The sequence below is a fragment of the Apostichopus japonicus genome, chromosome 1 (genome assembly GCF_037975245.1).
Source record: "Apostichopus japonicus isolate 1M-3 chromosome 1, ASM3797524v1, whole genome shotgun sequence".
In the NCBI taxonomy this organism is placed as follows: domain Eukaryota; kingdom Metazoa; phylum Echinodermata; class Holothuroidea; order Aspidochirotida; family Stichopodidae; genus Apostichopus; species Apostichopus japonicus.
The window spans coordinates 21,005,109-21,023,507 of record NC_092561.1 but is presented as its reverse complement, the minus strand read 5'-3'; the positions used below and the strand labels follow the sequence as shown (position 1 = coordinate 21,023,507).

General features: G+C 38.6%; 1 protein-coding gene across 3 annotated transcripts; it reads right to left on the bottom strand.

Annotated features, from left to right (window-relative positions):
• Nucleotides 1-2,017: 2,017 nt before the first annotated feature.
• On the bottom strand, nucleotides 2,018-14,666 carry LOC139971333 (acetylcholinesterase-like). Of its 3 annotated transcripts, none has more exons than XR_011794360.1 (10): nucleotides 14,382-14,666; nucleotides 13,095-13,531; nucleotides 11,617-11,776; nucleotides 10,186-10,263; nucleotides 8,867-8,985; nucleotides 7,738-7,914; nucleotides 6,729-7,327; nucleotides 5,120-5,301; nucleotides 3,805-4,732; nucleotides 2,018-3,726 (listed from the first exon to the last, which is right to left on the bottom strand). XR_011794360.1 is itself a non-coding variant. In XM_071977689.1 (9 exons), exons 2-9 carry the CDS (start codon nucleotides 13,488-13,490, stop codon nucleotides 4,641-4,643), a joined length of 1,803 nt encoding a protein of 600 aa, XP_071833790.1. In that variant the 5' UTR covers nucleotides 13,491-13,531; nucleotides 14,382-14,666; the 3' UTR covers nucleotides 2,018-4,640. The 3 variants fall into 3 exon arrangements, 1 of the variants encoding a protein (XP_071833790.1); XR_011794361.1 differs by having other exon boundaries at nucleotides 2,018-4,112; nucleotides 4,190-4,732; XM_071977689.1 differs by having other exon boundaries at nucleotides 2,018-4,732.
• Nucleotides 14,667-18,399: the final 3,733 nt, after the last annotated feature.

The following is an 18,399-nucleotide window of genomic DNA, read 5'->3' as shown; positions in this document are numbered from 1 at the left end:
TATGATATTGACATTAACATGTTGAACGCGCGCGCAGAGCGCGCGAAAATTTTTGGTTATTTTTTCTGGCAAGTCGGACAGTTTTGAGGCTGTTCATCCTGGAACGCCATTTTCATGCTCACTGATATGATGTGATATCTGCTGTTTGCTTTACAAATTAGAATAGGCGCGTAGCGAGGAATTTGCCACGGGAGAGGCGAAGCCTGTAGGCAAAGTATCTAAGCGTAGCGCCATCATAAGTTGGCGCGAAGCGTACAAGAAAAGTTTGGCCGAAAATCCCTCCCAGATCGCTGGAAATGGCACTACCCAGGACCATTTATTGGCGCGAAGCGTACAATCAAATTTTGGCCGAAAATGCATCCCAAATCGCTGGAAATGACACTTCCCAGGCCTTGTAAGTTGCATCTGAGCACTTTCAATTTTGAAATTACTAGCAATATCATAAAAAAAATTATGGTGAAGGGTGGGGGGCGGTCGCCCCCTTCCCGAAATGCGTCATGTTCCCCGACAACACGGTCGAGTTCGAGACCAGCCACATTTGGTTTCATAGCACAATTCTACAATTGTTTAAGGCGTATATACACACACACGCGTTATGGTAGACCATGTATAGTATATATGTTATGCGCTATCGACCGATTTGCGCCATCGATCGATAGCGCTGCGCTATCTATGGATCCGTCGTTAGCGCAAGCATCGATAGATCGCGCAGGTATCGCTCGATGGCGCAGGCAGATCGACGGATTGTTTGTCTATTTTGATAATGACAAAGTTCTTTTCTTAAACTTCAGGATGACGCCAAGTGCTGTTTAATGGACACATCACCGATTTTTCTAAAAATTACCCGTTTAATTACCATTTTCTATGTAAATATTTATGATAAATTCAATAAAATTTTATCAATTGATAGTGATACAATGATTTCCAATAAATTGGTTGTATCATGGAGATATATAACCTAACTCCATTGCTGAATCAGGCATATGTATCAGGTTGTACGTCTTCAGGCCTTGGTTCTAAGATATCTGATAAATTACTGATGTGATTGGGCCAACAGTGACTATCGACCTCATGCATATGGTACCGGTACTGATATATAGTGATGATATTCGTAAACATGGTAAAAGAGCCAGCTTTTCGAGATCACATGCAGGACACCGTCGACCACCAAGCTGCTTCAGTCATCAGCGCGGAGAAGTACGATGCCATAAAATCTCACCTTCTTCATCCAAGCATGAAGGTGGACTCGCACTTCCGACATTGGGTCAAAACACGGAATTTTCAGATTGTCGACCTTCCTGGCCTTGAGGGAAGCGCCAAGTTCCGGCGAGTTGTCAATGCTGAAAACGTGTTCAATGTCGTAAAGGGTATTCACGTAGACGAACTCAGTCTACGTCAAGGGTATTCACGTAGACGAGGCTCGCAGTTCCCCTTTAAATCTCATCCTACACGACCCACGAACTATCGATTGATAGCGCAGCGCGATCTACCGATGCTTGCGCTAACTACGGATCCATAGATAGCGCAGCGCTATCGATCGATGGCGCAAATCGGTCGATAGCGCATAACATATATATATAGATAATGAGTGAGAGAGGAAAAATGGAAACGTCAAAAATTGAGTTGTCGGTGTAAGGGGTAGGGTGAGGCACACGCCCCTTCCGAACTCCATGATCCGTCACTGGCTACCCTGTGTATAATAGGGATCAGCGCTGTAATTATGTCACTGTTCCTCATTCTCTTCCCGGTGTCTTGGCGTTTTTCTTTTACTCCCTCCTTTTCTCCTTTTTCTCTCTTTCTTCTTTTTCTTTTCCCTTCCTTCCTCTCCTCCTTTTCTTTTTTCCCCTCTTTTTTCCTTTTTTCTTCTCTTTTTTTCTCTCCTCTTTTTCTTATCCGGGGGGCGCGCGCCACATACGCCCCCCCCCCTGGATACGCGCCTGAGATAGATATATAAACGAATGAAAAGGTATACATATAACATGAGCAAAGGGGAAAAGGAAGACACAACGCCTACATGCCCATTTTTAATTTTTATTTGTAAGAATGGTAAAATAACATTGTGTAAATAATGTGGTAAAACAATACAATGAGAACCAATGGATATAGGGATGGTATATTATCAATACCATAAATATTGAGTCGTTTGATTTGTTCTTAATTTCATTTTTGGGAACAATTAATGACTTTCCAGTAATAAGATTAACATTCGGGAAATAGGTTTTTGCTTGGTATACCTCAGAATGGCTCTCTCTCTCTCTGCCTCGCTCGCTATGTTTATCTCTCACTCTCTCGATCCAAATTACATCCATGGATTTATTGGACTACTTGAGCGGCGGAGCCGGAGACTGTCAAAGCAGGTACGTCAAGGTCCTTAATAGCTTCGGGTTTGGCCCAGAAATTCAAAGTAAGTTATCCAGCCGGGCCATCGAAGTACGTGCCTCCAGCAACCCTACTGCATAAGTCCGTAAATATTCGAAAGGAATGCTTGCCTCCTCACTTTGGTAAGGCTTCTATTTATTACAATTGCTGGACACTATCTCCATATTTACTTAAATATTACTAAACAATGCGCTCAAATTCTTCAGTCTGTAGTCAGTTTGCCGACTTTCCAAGAAGTAAATGAATACTCTATACATAGCGTGTTAAATTCGTCCGGTATAAGTCAATTACACGTATGTGACGTAATTATGACGTTCCTATAGCTATCTTTAACACTCCTATTGGATCCGTGAAAACATAAAAAAGATGAATACGCGCGCCTTGATCCAAATAATGATTTTAAAAGAACAACATTTTCTTCGTTAGGACTAGGAAACAGATTTTCAATCAATTTAAACCCCCGACCCCCCCCCCCCCCCTCCAGAATATCAACTGAAAGATACAATTACAAAGCATGTCAGAGACCATCATAGATTTTCCTTTAATCGTAAAAGGAATATTGTTATTTCTATTTCACCTCAATAGACCATTGAATTATCACTTCATGTTCAGCTCCGGTCGTCAACTTTTAGAATATTGTTATTTGTATTAAACCTCACTAGACGATTGAATTATCACTTAATGTCCAGCTCCGGTCGTCAACTTTTACAATATTGTTATTTGTATTACACCTCACTAGACCATTGAATTATCACCTAATGTCCAGCTCCGGTCGTCAACTTTTACAATATTGTTATTTGTATTACACCTCACTAGACCATGGAATTATCACCTAATGTCCAGCTCCGGTCTTCAACTTTTAGAATATTGTTATTTGTATTACACCTCACTAGACCATTGAATTATCACTTAATGTCCAGCTCCGGTCTTCAACTTTTACAATATTGTTATTTGTATTACACCTCACTAGACCATGGAATTATCACTTAATGTTAAGCTCCGGTCGTCAACTTTTAGAATATTGTTATTTGTATTACACCTCACTAGACCATTGAATTATCACTTAATGTCCAGCTCCGGTCTTCAACTTTTACAATATTGTTATTTGTATTACACCTCACTAGACCATGGAATTATCACTTAATGTTAAGCTCCGGTCGTCAACTTTTAGAATATTGTTATTTGTATTACACCTCACTAGACCATTGAATTATCACTTAATGTCCAGCTCCGGTCTTCAACTTTTACAATATTGTTATTTGTATTACACCTCACTAGACCATGGAATTATCACTTAATGTCCAGCTCCGGTCGTCAACTTTTAGAATATTGTTATTTGTATTACACCTCACTAGACCATTGAATTATCACTTAAATTTTCAGCTCCGGTCGTCAACTTTTTGAATATTGTTTTTTGTATTACACCTCACTAGACCATGGAATTATCACTTAATGTCCAGCTCCGGTCTTCAACTTTTACAATATTGTTATTTGTATTACACCTCACTAGACCATGGAATTATCACTTAATGTCCAGCTCCGGTCGTCAACTTTTAGAATATTGTTATTTGTATTACACCTCACTAGACCATTGAATTATCACTTAATGTCCAGCTCCGGTCTTCAACTTTTAGAATATTGTTATTTGTATTACACCTCACTAGACCATTGAATTATCACTTAATGTCCAGCTCCGGTCTTCAACTTTTAGAATATTGTTATTTGTATTACACCTCACTAGACCATGGAATTATCACTTAATGTTAAGCTCCGGTCTTCAACTTTTACAATATTGTTATTTGTATTACACCTCACTAGACCATTGAATTATCACTTAATGTCCAGCTCCGGTCTTCAACTTTTACAATATTGTTATTTGTATTACACCTCACTAGACCATGGAATTATCACTTAATGTCCAGCTCCGGTCGTCAACTTTTAGAATATTGTTATTTGTATTACACCTCACTAGACCATTGAATTATCACTTAATATCCAGCTCCGGTCTTCAACTTTTAGAATATTGTTATTTGTATTACACCTCACTAGACCATTGAATTATCACCTAATGTCCAGCTCCGGTCGTCAACTTTTAGAATATTGTTATTTGTATTACACCTCACTAGACGATTGAATTATCACTTAATGTTCAGCTCCGGTATTCAATTTTTAGAATATTGTTATTTATATTACACCTCACTAGACCATTGAATTATCACTTAATGTCCAGCTCCGGTCTTCAACTTTTATCAGTCCCGGCTTCACAGTTCGTCGTGCTCCTTCTCTTTCATCTTGTTTTGATCAGCAGATGCCTTAGTTTCACCGCTGAGGCTCCGTAACGTCTTCAATTCCGCTGTAAATGTAATATGAAAATAACAATTTATAACACCAACGTAATATATACAGGCTGAATAGTTTTATGAAACCAAGCTGGATTATGAGGCGCTTGTGATAACAGCTACATAATCAATTTAAAGGGATATTGGTGGTTTTTTTCATGGTAATTCTACCTGATCTTCACTTTATAACGTTGACTAGTTTAGTACTTTACTAACTATGTTAACAGCGACATATTTGTATCAATCTTAAGCTAATCGAATGACAGATGTTCGTAGTGTGGACACATTTCTGAAACAAACTCCAGAGATAAGGGAAATGAAGTTATCGAAAAGCTCCAGAGAACCTTGACCAAAGAAATGCCTCAACTCTAATACCAGTCTTAGTTAAATTTATTTCTTACCCATTTCAGCTCGAAGTTTGGGTAGCACGTTTTGCCAGGTGTAGCACTCTTTGGTCTGTAAATGGTGTCCATTGGGTAATGTAGATTCCATTTTCTTATAGTCTTCATTAATGTTAGAATATTCTTGCCATACGGGTAATTTTGATAGTGGTTGTTTTGGATCGCCGGAAATATTTGGATCCCTGTGAGAAAAGAACGCAAGAAATCAATCGGTAATTAATGTTTTAAAGCCGGCAATTACAGATAGAATGATTGTTTATGAAGATATGGATGCAGAAGAGGGTGCTCAGGTTGAAGGGGGGGTGTGGATGAGAGTAAAGATGGGGGGGTATGATGCCGTTGCTGACCAGGATAATAACGTATCTGAGGGCGACTTAATGGGCCTACGATGACGATAAGTATGAGTGTGAAGAGGAAACTGACGATGATTTTGACGAATGCGAAAGCCACGCGGACCACGGCAATAGAGAAGGCGTTTATGACTAGGGTGACCATGATGATGATGTTAGTGAGGATTAAAACGTTAATGAGGATTATGTAACGAGAAAAGATGCGACTGAAGTCTATGATGAGAATCAGAAATAAAGACGATTATGATTTATCAGAACGAGGATGAGGATGAGAGTGAGGGTGAGGATGAAGATGACGATGGGGTGGAGGATTAAGGTTAGGAGACGATGATATTGTTGACGATTGGAATCGGAATGAACACGACATCTGCCACAGTGGTGTGGATGAAACATGAATGTGTGTATGCGGATGAGAATATACAAAAGGATGACGATGACTATAAACAATGACGACGAGAGGGATGGTACGATGTGGCAGAGGTTGACGATGACTATAAACAATGACGATGAGAGGGATGGTACGATGTGGCAGAGGTTGACGATGACTATAAACAATGACGACGAGAGGGATGGTACGATGTGGCAGAGGTTGACGATGACTATAAACAATGACGACGAGAGGGATGGTACGATGTGGCAGAGGTTGACGATGGGGATGAATGCTACTGCTGCTGTTGTTGTTGCTATTGGTGATGCTGATGCTAATAATGATGATGACGATGACGAGCAGACGATGACGGTGTCGCTAACTATGAAGACGATCACGATCATGATGATGACGATAGCGATGGCGATGAAGATAAAGGTAACGATGGTGATGCTCCTGCTGCTGATGATGATGATGATGATGATGATGATGATGATGATGATGATGATGATGATGATGATGATGATGATGATGATGATGATGATGATGATGATGATGATGACGATGACGATGACGATGACGATGACGATGACGATGACGATGACGATGACGATGACGATGACGATGACGATGACGATGACGATGACGATGACGACGACGTTGACGACGTTGACGACGTTGACGACGTCGATGACGTTGACGATGACGATGACGATGATGAGGTCGACAAAGATGACGATAACGATGATGTTGTCAAGACCATGGCTTAAAATTGCTTCCTTTCAAATAAGTTGTTTCCTCAGCATATGTTCCGCATTATTGAAATACATATTGCTAGAATTTACAATCTATTCTTCAAGAAGTAAGCTAAGCTGGTAGTTGCTAAACTTACCCAGTTCTTGCGAAATTTGTCCACAGTCTCATAAAATGAGCCGATATCAATCGTTCCTCCTCTGGTATTTGAAAAGGTAAATCTGTCTGGAATGGTAACCCAAAGACATACTTCAGGTCTTCCATATGCCCCGCACTAGACCATAGAAACTTCAATACTGACTGTGATTGAGGATCGTGGGTTAACTCATACATGTAGACTTTACAACCAGCCGTTTGAAGCATCCAAGCAAATTCTCTTACATTACATGTATATTTCGTGTCAGTGAGTATACCAGACAACGCATCAAAATAATCATTTTCATTGTCAAATCTAAAATTCTCTTTAACGTATAATAAAGTTAGAATGTCCATTTCAAACTTTTCCAGATCCAATTTCCTTGCAAGAGTTTCAAATGTTCTCCTGTTGATAAAGGGTTTCTCACGCGGAAAGTCCATGAGTTGGTATAAATCGTAGGTGCCCTCGTGTTTATTCATACCAATGATGACGTCAATATCTCCAAACCCACCGTCCTGTACAAGATCCCTTGTTGGCTTGGGAAAGAAATCGTTGTCAAGGACTGGTTGCCATACTCGCTGTACCTCAAGCATCGTTCCCATCTGTAAATGAGGAACCACAAAAAGGAAAAAATTAAGCGAAAAGATTGTTGACATATTTATTGTCAAAATCACCGACTAGTTAACTTCATTGTAGTAGAATTTTAACAGTTAGAAAGTGATTTCAACATTCATTTTGGAAATTGCTGTCTTAGATAAGCATTCGTAAGAAGGACAAAAGGACAAAAAACGAGAAAATGACATGTAACAATAATCGAGTTGAATAATGTAGAATGTGCTGGAATATGCGGATTGATAGATGCTACATGGTACTGGGATGGTGGGAGTTTTTTGTAATAAAATGGAGGATAAAGGAGGACGGGTTAATGTAGGCAGATACTGGGCAGAGAAATGGAAAAACAGGCAGAAATTGATGAGGGGGTAATTGCTGTTTATAAATGAATCTTACAAACCTGTGACCCGACGGTAACAAGATCCGCAACGTGTGTTTCGGCTAGACATTTTCTGAGTGAATCTTTTCTCTCCAGTTCCGCGAAACTACAACCAACCAACGATGCGGTGACATTGGCTCGTCGAAGAGCCTCGTCTGGCGAAATAAACTCCATCTGGTCGCTCAATGGATTGCCACTCTGAAAATATATGTTCGAAATTTGTAAAATGTTGATAAGTTCTTTCCTTCACTTAGACAATACGAGGTAGTTAATCACGGATTTAAAGTAATTTGAGTTATGTTTAGAATTCGACGGAATGAAAATGTGACTGCTGACATTAATTGAAATCGTTAGATACAATTTGTATGATTTTTTGTGGAATATAATCATATTGATTCACTCATAAGTTGAAGGAAAACATCTAGTTGTTTCTTCAGATAACATTGGCTTTATTTAATGTTTGATTTGATTCCGTTGCTTGCCAACAGTAGAATCACTGTGGTCGAGTGGTACAGACTTCGGTTCGTGACACAAGATCCGGGGTTCGATTCCGACCTTCGCCTGGTGAGTCCCAAAGGACAAAACCGGTCGTGAAGTGTAATTCTTCTGGTGTGTTATTCTTTATTGATTTATAATATATCTGTCATACCACTTGCTACAAATTCAATTCTTATTTACGGCTTGGCTTGCCTATAAAGAGTGGTTATTCTGTGTAAAATTTTCAGATTCAAAGCACCAGGGGTGCACTCTGTACAATCATAACACTTGGGTAATACGGCCTCAATGACAGTTATACAAAGCCAATTTATACGCATTAACACACCAGTAGAATCACTTTGGTCGAGTGGTACGGACTTCGGTTCGTGACAGAAGATCGGGGGTTCGATTCCTACCTTCGCCTGATGAGTCCCAAAAGGACGAAACCGGTCCTGAAGTGGAATTCTTCTGGTGTGTTATTCTTTAATGATACTATATATCTGTAATACGACTTGCTTCAAATTCAATTTATATATATATATATATATATATATATATATATATATATATATATATATATATATATATATATATATATATATATATATATATATATATATATATATATATATATATATATATATATACAGTCTTCACAGTCAAAGATCATAACCTGCAAAATAACTCGTTGAAAGAATTGTCTGCTTTGAGGAGAGAGGAGATGCCAGCCGACACTAACAGCTCCAGCTTCATTACCGAAAATTGTGACTTTATTAGGATCACCACCAAATGCTGCCGAGAAAGATAAATCAAATTTGGTAATTTAATTATTTAACACAAACAGTATGTGATAGGTTCGTTGTCACACTCTGAAAGTCTACGATATAACACGTGTTTATTATCGATTTTTTACTTTATGTCCCTATTCCTATTCTGATTAGCCACTAGAATGTTGTGTTTCAACCTTACTTCGGAAAACTAAAGCAAGTCCGTATAAAGGTTATGTTTTTCTTTTAGAGGAGCAAACGTGTGTTTTCAATGTCCCAGTCAATACAAGGTGGACTCGTTTTCAATGTCCCAGTCAATACAAGGTGGACTCGTTTTCAATGTCCCAGTCAATACAAGGTGGACTCGTTTTCAATGTCCCAGTCAATACAAGGTGGACTCGTTTTCAATGTCCCAGTCAATACAAGGTGGACTCGTTTTCAATGTCCCAGTCAATACAAGGTGGACTAGAGGAGCAAACGTGTGTTTTCAATGTCCCAGTCAATACAAGGTGGACTCGTTTTCAATGTCCCAGTCAATACAAGGTGGACTAGAGGAGCAAACGTGTGTTTTTAATGTCCCAGTCAATACAAGGTGGACTCGTTTTCAATGTCCCAGTCAATACAAGGTGGACTCGTTTTCAATGTCCCAGTCAATACAAGGTGGACTCGTTTTCAATGTCCCAGTCAATACAAGGTGGACTCGTTTTCAATGTCCCAGTCAATACAAGGTGGACTCGTTTTCAATGTCCCAGTCAATACAAGGTGGACTCGTTTTCAATGTCCCAGTCAATACAAGGTGGACTCGTTTTCAATGTCCCAGTCAATACAAGGTGGACTCGTTTTCAATGTCCCAGTCAATACAAGGTGGACTCGTTTTCAATGTCCCAGTCAATACAAGGTGGACTGCGAACAGATCCGCGGGGTGTATATCAAGCTTCTTGCCAAATGGATGTAGTTCCCCACAATTGCAAGTTTTATTGACCATAATATAAATATATAATGAAGGCTGATTAAAGTGGCAATTAGATTTTATGTTACTAATCTTCACTTGTTAAAGGAAAGTAGCTTTGATTGAAGTATTTGATGATAAATAATTTCGAAACATGCATCCTACAGGAAGGAACCATTTTCGAGGTATCAGGGTCTCGTAATGCTGGTATTATATAACGTCCACTAAAAAACATAGGTTTACAAAGGTAAGTTAAAATAAGGGTCTTAAGTTAACCTTCAATATTGTCATGGACCCACTTCAAAGCTGCTCGTTGGTCGTGAAGACCTAGGTTTGGTGGTATGACCTCATCCCCTGAAGATTAAAAGTTGAAGTGTTTATAAGTTATTGCGCAGATACAAGTTGTACATGATAAGGATAACAATAAGGTGATATTTCGCAAGTTCTGATACTGGGGCATGTTACAAAATAGACAGTAATATGACAAATTAACGACTTAAAGTAGAAATGAAGCACCAAAGTTTCCCTACCAACTTCTTCATCGCCATTGTGTTAGAGAGGATGCTGGTCAGCTATTGCTTTTTAACAGTGGGGACAATTTAACTGGAATGAAAATTCGATCAGTTACGACTTTTCTTTTAAACTTTCATATAGTATTAGAGCAGGGTTTCCCTAACTTTATCCCACACGAACCCCCTGTGGATGTCAGAGTTGACCACGAACCCTCAACTTTTCGAGACACGATCGGAGTCATTATTATAATACTATAATACGCATAACAGTGCTTCGTAAAAGATAAAGTTCATATTGTACTGTCATTCTTACACCAGCTTCACCAAAGTCATGCAGCCTTTGGCTGTTTCATAATTTATTTATGTATTTATTTATCACATGTTATTTATTTATCTATCACAGTTATTTATCACATACACTACTATGGCAACATTTGCGTATGGAACGCGAAAAGAGTTTGTCGACTTTTGTACATTACTAAATTTTATTATATATCAGATTTTTGTTCAACAAAAAGTACTCTACTTTTGACTTTCAGAAACGTCTCACGAACCCCTTGGGATGGACTCACGCACCCCTGGTGGTTCATGCACCCCATTTAGGGAACCCCTGATTTAGAGGAATTGTGATATGCACGTACAGTAAATTGGTGCAATGGCGCTTTCAACCTGGGACGGCGAGAACTAAAAGGGCACATTTCCTCTTTTTTATCGTGAAAAAAAACGCCCAGTTTCTTTGGTAACGGTTTTGTTCTATTTTTATTTGGTAAACTATACGAGTCACTTGTGAAACGGAATGTACAACGAACATAATTTGAGACGAACAGTTCGGGGTCATGGTTCCCCTAAAATCAAAGTCGTAGGTCTTTCTGACCATCGAAGTTCGTGTAACTTCATATTCAATCATTTTTTAGTTTCCACTGTTATCCCCCCCCCCCTGAAAAAAAATATTTCAGATGTTAAATGGTAAATTCTCATGAATATTTTAAGTATAATTTAAGGTCCATGTATGATTAGGTTTTGAGTTGATAGTTGATTAATTTTTAGTACAATACTGCCAGTAGCATATCGTGGGTTTCCGGCCTTACGGCAGCCGCCTTGATCGCCTAATTGACACAAGCGCCCTGCACTAATATAGTGTTGAAAGACTTATTGAGGGTAATTTGAAATCAACAGCGCAAAATTGAAAGCTCACCTGTAGAGAGGAACCCGAACAAGCCAAGACGATAGTTCAACGTGACCAAAATCACATTCCCCACAGCGGCTAGAGGTAAAGGGTCAGCGGGATAGCTCAGACCACTTCCCCATGTCAGATCTCCTCCGTGGATGTACACCATAATACTAGAATTTACGGGCTGCAATGAGTATACCATAATACTAGTATTTACGGGCTGCAATGAGTATACCATAACACTAGTATTTACGGGCTGCAATGAGTATACCACAATACTAGCATTTACGGGCTGCAATGAGTACACCATAACACTAGTATTTACGGGCTGCAATGAGTATACCATAACACTAGTATTTACGGGCTGCAATGAGTATACCACAATACTAGCATTTACGGGCTGCAATGAGTATACCATAATACTAGTATTTACGGGCTGCAATGAGTATACCATAACACTAGTATTTACGGGCTGCAATGAGTATACCATAACACTAGTATTTACGGTCTGCAATGAGTATACCACAATACTAGCATTTACGGGCTGCAATGAGTATACCATAATACTAGAATTTACGGGCTGCAATGAGTGTACCATAATACTAGTATTTACGGGCTGCAATGAGTATACCATAACACTAGTATTTACGGGCTGCAATGAGTATACCATAACACTAGTATTTACGGGCTGCAATGAGTATACCATATATGAATGAATGAACGAATGATTGGTTACAAAAACTAAATTATTAACTGAAGCAACTTTGCTCCATGAGGTAACGAAATCCTAGCACGATAATTGTTTGTAGGAACATGGCAATGTGAGAGAAACTTCCCAACAGTTCTGTCATTTAAAGAGAAAATGTAGTGTAGAGATTTTTATTAACGAACAGCATTGATCCAACTAACAGCGTCCTATAAATTGTGCCAAGATGGAAATATAGAACATTGTAGTTTGTTCACTTTTAAATGGTTGGCTGAGTGTATTAGGCAGTAAGATGCGATGGCATACATGCATTGCACCTTTACTACTTTTTGACTTTGGTGAATGATTAAATAAAATAATGTAACGGGATGCTATTCAAGGAGTTCTCTGGTAATCAACAAACGTCATCAAAACTACACAACAATAGAAGAGGGTGCTAATTGCATCAGTAAAAGACAAAGACAACCAATCCAGTTTGATGTTTTTTACCAGAAATACACACTATTTCGAAATTTCACAAAAATACAAAAATAAATGTCATTTCTTTTACATCTCAGCGACGCATCAGAATTTGAAGATGGGGTACGTTTGGACCAAAGTTTTCTCTGAGTTTCTCTTATTTATTTATTTGTTTATTTATTTGTTTCTCTTATTTATATTTATATGTTTATTTATTTGTTTATTTATTTATTCATTCATTCATTCATTCATTTATTGATTTATAATATTACTATTTATTGAGAAACTTGTGAGAGACTTCGTAATCCCTTTTAGACTCCATATATACGTGACCTACCGTAGGCATTGGCACGAAAACGTTAAGAAAGAGGCAGTTTTCTGTGGTCATTTCGGCGGCATCTAAATGTTTAAGGTGATGGGGTACCACCTGTGGACATCCAGGTGGCATGTCGTTGGCTTCATAGATCCCCTCCCAAGGGATGACCGGCGCCGGTGGTTGGAACCTCCTATACCCTACAGGTGGTTCCGCGTACGGTATACCCTGATAGACAGCAACCTTACGATTTATTTTCATGAAATCACTTGAAAATGTTTCCAACTTTCCGGCAACTTCGCCAATCCCAAGAACAACTCTTGGATCGGATTCGTATGCCATGGCTACGAAGTTCGATTCTCCTAAAAGGGCCCAGAGCGAAGTTAAGAGTAAGAAGTTTAGTCCTTTGGTAATATGCATGTTGATTACACTTCGGTGAGTCTCTTCTTGAAAAATCAGTTCTATGACAAGAAAGGCAAAAAAAAGGCCTTTGACATCTCTCTTTAAGTTTGATTTAAAACCGACAATTTACATTTACATTTCCTTCCCAGTCCGTGAATACCCACTTACGTATCTCGCACATAGTTTGGCCTACCGTATTCGAATGGAGCTAAAGTGGACCAGGTGTGCTGATTTGATGTGTTCCTTTAGGGACACACGAATAATCCTTCCCCATTGACAAGTTCCCCATTTAATATCCACATTAAATGATCCCACTTTTACCATCGTAAATGCTAAGATTTTTCCTTATTACGTTATATGACTACCGCCCTGGCATCATGTTGGGCCCAAATGAATTAACCCGAATGGCGGTAAGGTAGGTTTGAATAGGCTTGTGAGGTCAACGAAGTGCCCCAATTGAGGTCCATCTGGGCCTAAGCATGTTAGCTGTGTAATTAGAGGTAAGTTAAACAATCCATAGCAATATATAACAAGGTCTTTACATTGTAGAAGCATAGGAGTGTACTTCTGATTGGGGGGGGGGGGGGGTCTAACTGATTGGTGGTCCAATGGTTTCGACAAGACGGCAGAACCCCATTGGGCATTAGCTGCAGCGTTCGCACATATTTTTGTTCTACTGTAGTAAAAATGTACATATTAGAAAGAGGAACTACTCTCCTAATTTCAATGGATTGTATCTTCTTCGTGTGGGCTCATGGTACCTTGCTATGTGAAGTTATTTTTATGACTTTATCCTATTATTTGAATAACTATTTTCAGTGCAAACGTTACCATCAATAGATAATATTGAGCCCATAGTTTCGGCATGAAGGGTACATAATAAATGCAAGTAGCAATGTAGATCGTTACCTGATAGAATTCGTGGTTCGCTTTCTCCTGTACAGGCCTACCTCAGTAGTCAATCAAGCCGTTCGTTCAAGTAAAGTGTTGTCTTAACTGTTGAGCATACAAATTAAACTGTGCATGGGCTATGTTCCTGTGACGCATGTATGTGTGTGTCTTACACGTTTTAAACTGCCGTTGGTGTTAAGTAGAACTCCGAAGTGCACAGCACTAGGGGAAAACAACTACACGAGGGTGAACTCAGCAAGTGACACGTATTGTTTATATCCTGTTTCAAGTAGAATATAAGTATAATAGCCATCCCTGGATTGTTAATTGTTATTCGGTTTGACCTTTGAACGTTCAGTTCATAACCTTGGTTGGTTGGAGATAATCAGTTCTGTGCACACAATCTTTCGAAAACTTGATTGATGTTTACTTACATTGATCTTCCGATTACACAGACGTTAGCTTAGTCTTGAACATCATCACGCTGTAACTGACGGAGTTGTGTGAGAGTATGAGAGAAGCAGGAGGGGGGGGGGGGGGGGGAAATTGGGTGTCATGTAGTGTCAACGAACACTCAACGAATACTATCACCCCATATCATGCTTCAATAAACTCGTGCAGTATGAACAGTCCCTAACCTTCATCTAATAGAAACTGGATATTCTATCAGTACGTACTGGCCACACTGCCAGTACAAGTGCTTTGAAGCCTAACATGAAAACACCAGTAATAGATAAATGGGTGAAGCCTAACATGAAAACACCTAATAGATAAACAGGTAAAGCCTAACATGACAACACCTAATAGATAAATGGGTGAAGCCTTCATTAATCTCTAGAATGAAGATGAATTTGGTGAAAATAATGTTAGAACTCGTCTTATTTTGACCTTTTGAGACGTTAGTTTGAGTAAACCCTATTTTTTTATGACATCCCTAAACCCTATCTTTTCGATTATTAATGACAGGCCAGCCTTATTTAACAAACCAAAAGAAATAAACAAAACAGAGGGATAAAAAATAAACCTACGTTAAATAATCCGGTTTGATTTAATGCAAGTTAAAATTTTTAAGAACAAAAGTCTTTCCGTTTTCCTTGCTACTTCGTTTGCTGATAAAATGACTGGGTAATACTAACTAGTCTGGTATATCTCAAGTATAGGAGATTGGGCAGTTAGAAACATGTAAGGCTCAAAGCATTGAACAATACATCATTATGTCATAATAGGGTTCGTTAAATTGTTGCCAGACGCCATCTCCTGCGTCATTAATCATTCCATAAATCATATATACTGTAGCCCGAACATGTGGAGCCTGGACTGCCTACTGTTCTTCGTAGTTCGTACATTTAAAACACACGTGTATTATAAAGTACTGTATTAACGATAATAACTCTTCTGGTTCCCATTTAGTGGTTATTAATGATATTGTTTATTACTGATAAAATATCCAGTTTCTATTAAATGAAGGTTAGGGACTGTTCATACTGCACGAGTTTATTGAAGCATGATATCGGGTGATAAGATAAAATTAAAACGAAGCACTCGTAAAAAGGATAATGCTCTTAATAAACCATCCTAACAACAGACATAGAAACAATGTAACATTGGTTGATGAATAACTTTTCCCAGAAACCTGATATCCGAGTTCATGATATTTATAATAAAGCAATTATTAAAACATAGTAGGTTGGAAATAGATATCCGATAATTTATATCTTCGAGTTGACATTTATTAAGAAGACGTCTTGTAAAGAAAACGCTATCAGAGTTGTTTCCAGGATATTAACAAGTAGCTGCAGTGTCCTTACACATACAATTTTAGACGTGGAAATTTAAAATCTGTGTTATGAAGATCTTGTTTGAAAACCAAAACAAGTGAAAATGCTTTCAAATACATAATTTGTGCATTTTATTATTTATGGTCTACTAGATGCAAGTAGAATCTCTTGAGTATTGAAAGAAAATTGAAATTCACTACGTTAATTGCATCAATTTTATTATATGAAGCGACTCAGTTTTTCTCAATATTCTGCACATAAAGTTACCTTTTCAAACTTACGTAGGTTTATAATTGTTTATATAATGCGATATAAAAAATATTAAGATGTAATCCATTAAGCAGAAACCCTATCTTTCAACTGTTCCGCATTCAGATCTCAAAGAAATCGTCTAAATATATCATTTCTTTAAATCACATATACGAATAAACGTTTTTACAAAATAGAGGGGAACAGAAATGAAAATTAAAAGTCGGTTTTGACAACAAACAATTTCTGTTGAGTATTAAAAGAAAATTGAAATTCACTGCGTTAATTGCATCATCTTTATTAGATGAAGCGACCCAGTTTTTCTCAATATTCTGCATATGAACTATTCATGCAAACAAAAAATCGCTTATCATTGTTTATATAAGGTTATATAAACATATTAAGATGTAATCCATTGAAGCAGAAATCAACTCTTTTCAAATTTCCTGGGTTAAAATCTCAATTAAAGCATCTAAATCTGTAATTTCTTTAATCACATACGATAAAACCGTCTTTACAAGGAACAGAGGAGCAGCTATTATCAAAGGAACAGTGATGCCGATCTGATATAAACTGTGTATTCGTTTCCCTCGACAGCAAAAGTAGATTTAGTACTTGATATTTTGATATTAGAAATAGAGACTCTCACTCAGAAATGGCTCTGTGTATTCTGCATTATAATAAATTGGCATCTTGTTTCAATACTTGTTTCCTTGCTTGTGGCGCTCGTCATCGAGCTGACACGTATATTTTTCAGTGCTCTCGTATTTCAACTTTTAACACCTAATTTCTTTTGTGAATTTTACTAACGCTCTTTTTGTGATGTTGTATCGTGTTTCCGGATCTTTCCTGTATCCTTTTGGAAGAAATCAGTGGGAAGAATGCAGCTTTTGGAGTGGTTTATACTTTTGTTCCTTGTTGACAGTTACCTCAGTGGAGGCCTAAGCTACAGCCTACATATTGATCCCCGTGAGTACATTCATGACACAGTGTATAACCATACTCGTACATACGCGATGGCTAATTGTAAAATTCAGTATAGCTCAGAGGCCTTACACACGATCCGGGCTAATATGGGTTCACCGAGACTGCCGTCACAGTTGATGAGCAAATTGAATGACCTGGCTATTGTTCCCAGACGAAGGGGTACCCGAGCAGGAATACAGAACAAAACACGGCATACGAAGACTTTCAACTTCAGTTATCCGTACGGATTATCCTCCAATGTAAACAGTCTCCAGGGGAAATTCGTAGAACTAGAACAAACCATTACTAACATGAGAAACTTGTGTTTTATCACTCTTCAGGAGACAAAACTGCAGAAAGATGTTAATAAATGGATCAATGAAACGCCCCAACATATTGTACCGGACGAAGCTATACAAATGAACAATTATCACATGTACCGTCATGATCGGGATTTCACAGCGAACGGAGGGGGACTAATTACGTATATTTCCAAGGAATGGGCTATCGGTATTCCCAAGGTTTGTCTCACTCTCTCTGATCCGGACATAGAGTTACTCGCTGTGAGAACCCGGCCACGATTCCTTCCTAGTGATATATCGAATATCACTATTGTTAACGTTTATATCAGGCCATCAGCGGATTTCTCTCTGGCCGATGTGAAATTGAAGAGCGCAGTGACAGAAATCATGAAGGAGAACCCGCGTTCCAGCATAATACTATTGGGAGATATAAATCGAAGCAACATCGCTTTCCTTGAGACAATGGGCTTTCAAAACCTTGTGGACTTTGCTACCTTCCCGCGATCTGGTTCCATATTAGACGCTGTATATGTCAACAATCATTACTACAGGGCAACAAGACGCCATCCCATCGGATCGTCGGACCACTACTCAATTTGTATCATGCCTAAGTATACGGAAAAGCACAGAGAGACCAAGCAGAGGCCCAGGAGAAGGGAAAGGGACATTAGAGACAACAATTTATGTATTCTTCGTGAGACCATAGCCTCTACGGACTGGAATATCTTCACGGAAACCTGC

What these genes read in the sequence shown, in the direction of transcription:
- LOC139971333 (XM_071977689.1), bottom strand. Translation starts at nt 13,490, where the DNA reads ATGCATATTACCAAAGGACTAAACTTCTTACTCTTAACTTCGCTCTGG. An exon ending in GTTCGGGTTCCTCTCTACAG is followed by an intron (nt 10,264 to 11,616) that starts GTGAGCTTTCAA and finishes TTTAATCTTCAG; the next exon opens with GGGATGAGGTCATACCACCA. An exon ending in TTCAACGAGTTATTTTGCAG is followed by an intron (nt 7,915 to 8,866) that starts GTTATGATCTTT and finishes ATATATTTTCAG; the next exon opens with AGTGGCAATCCATTGAGCGA.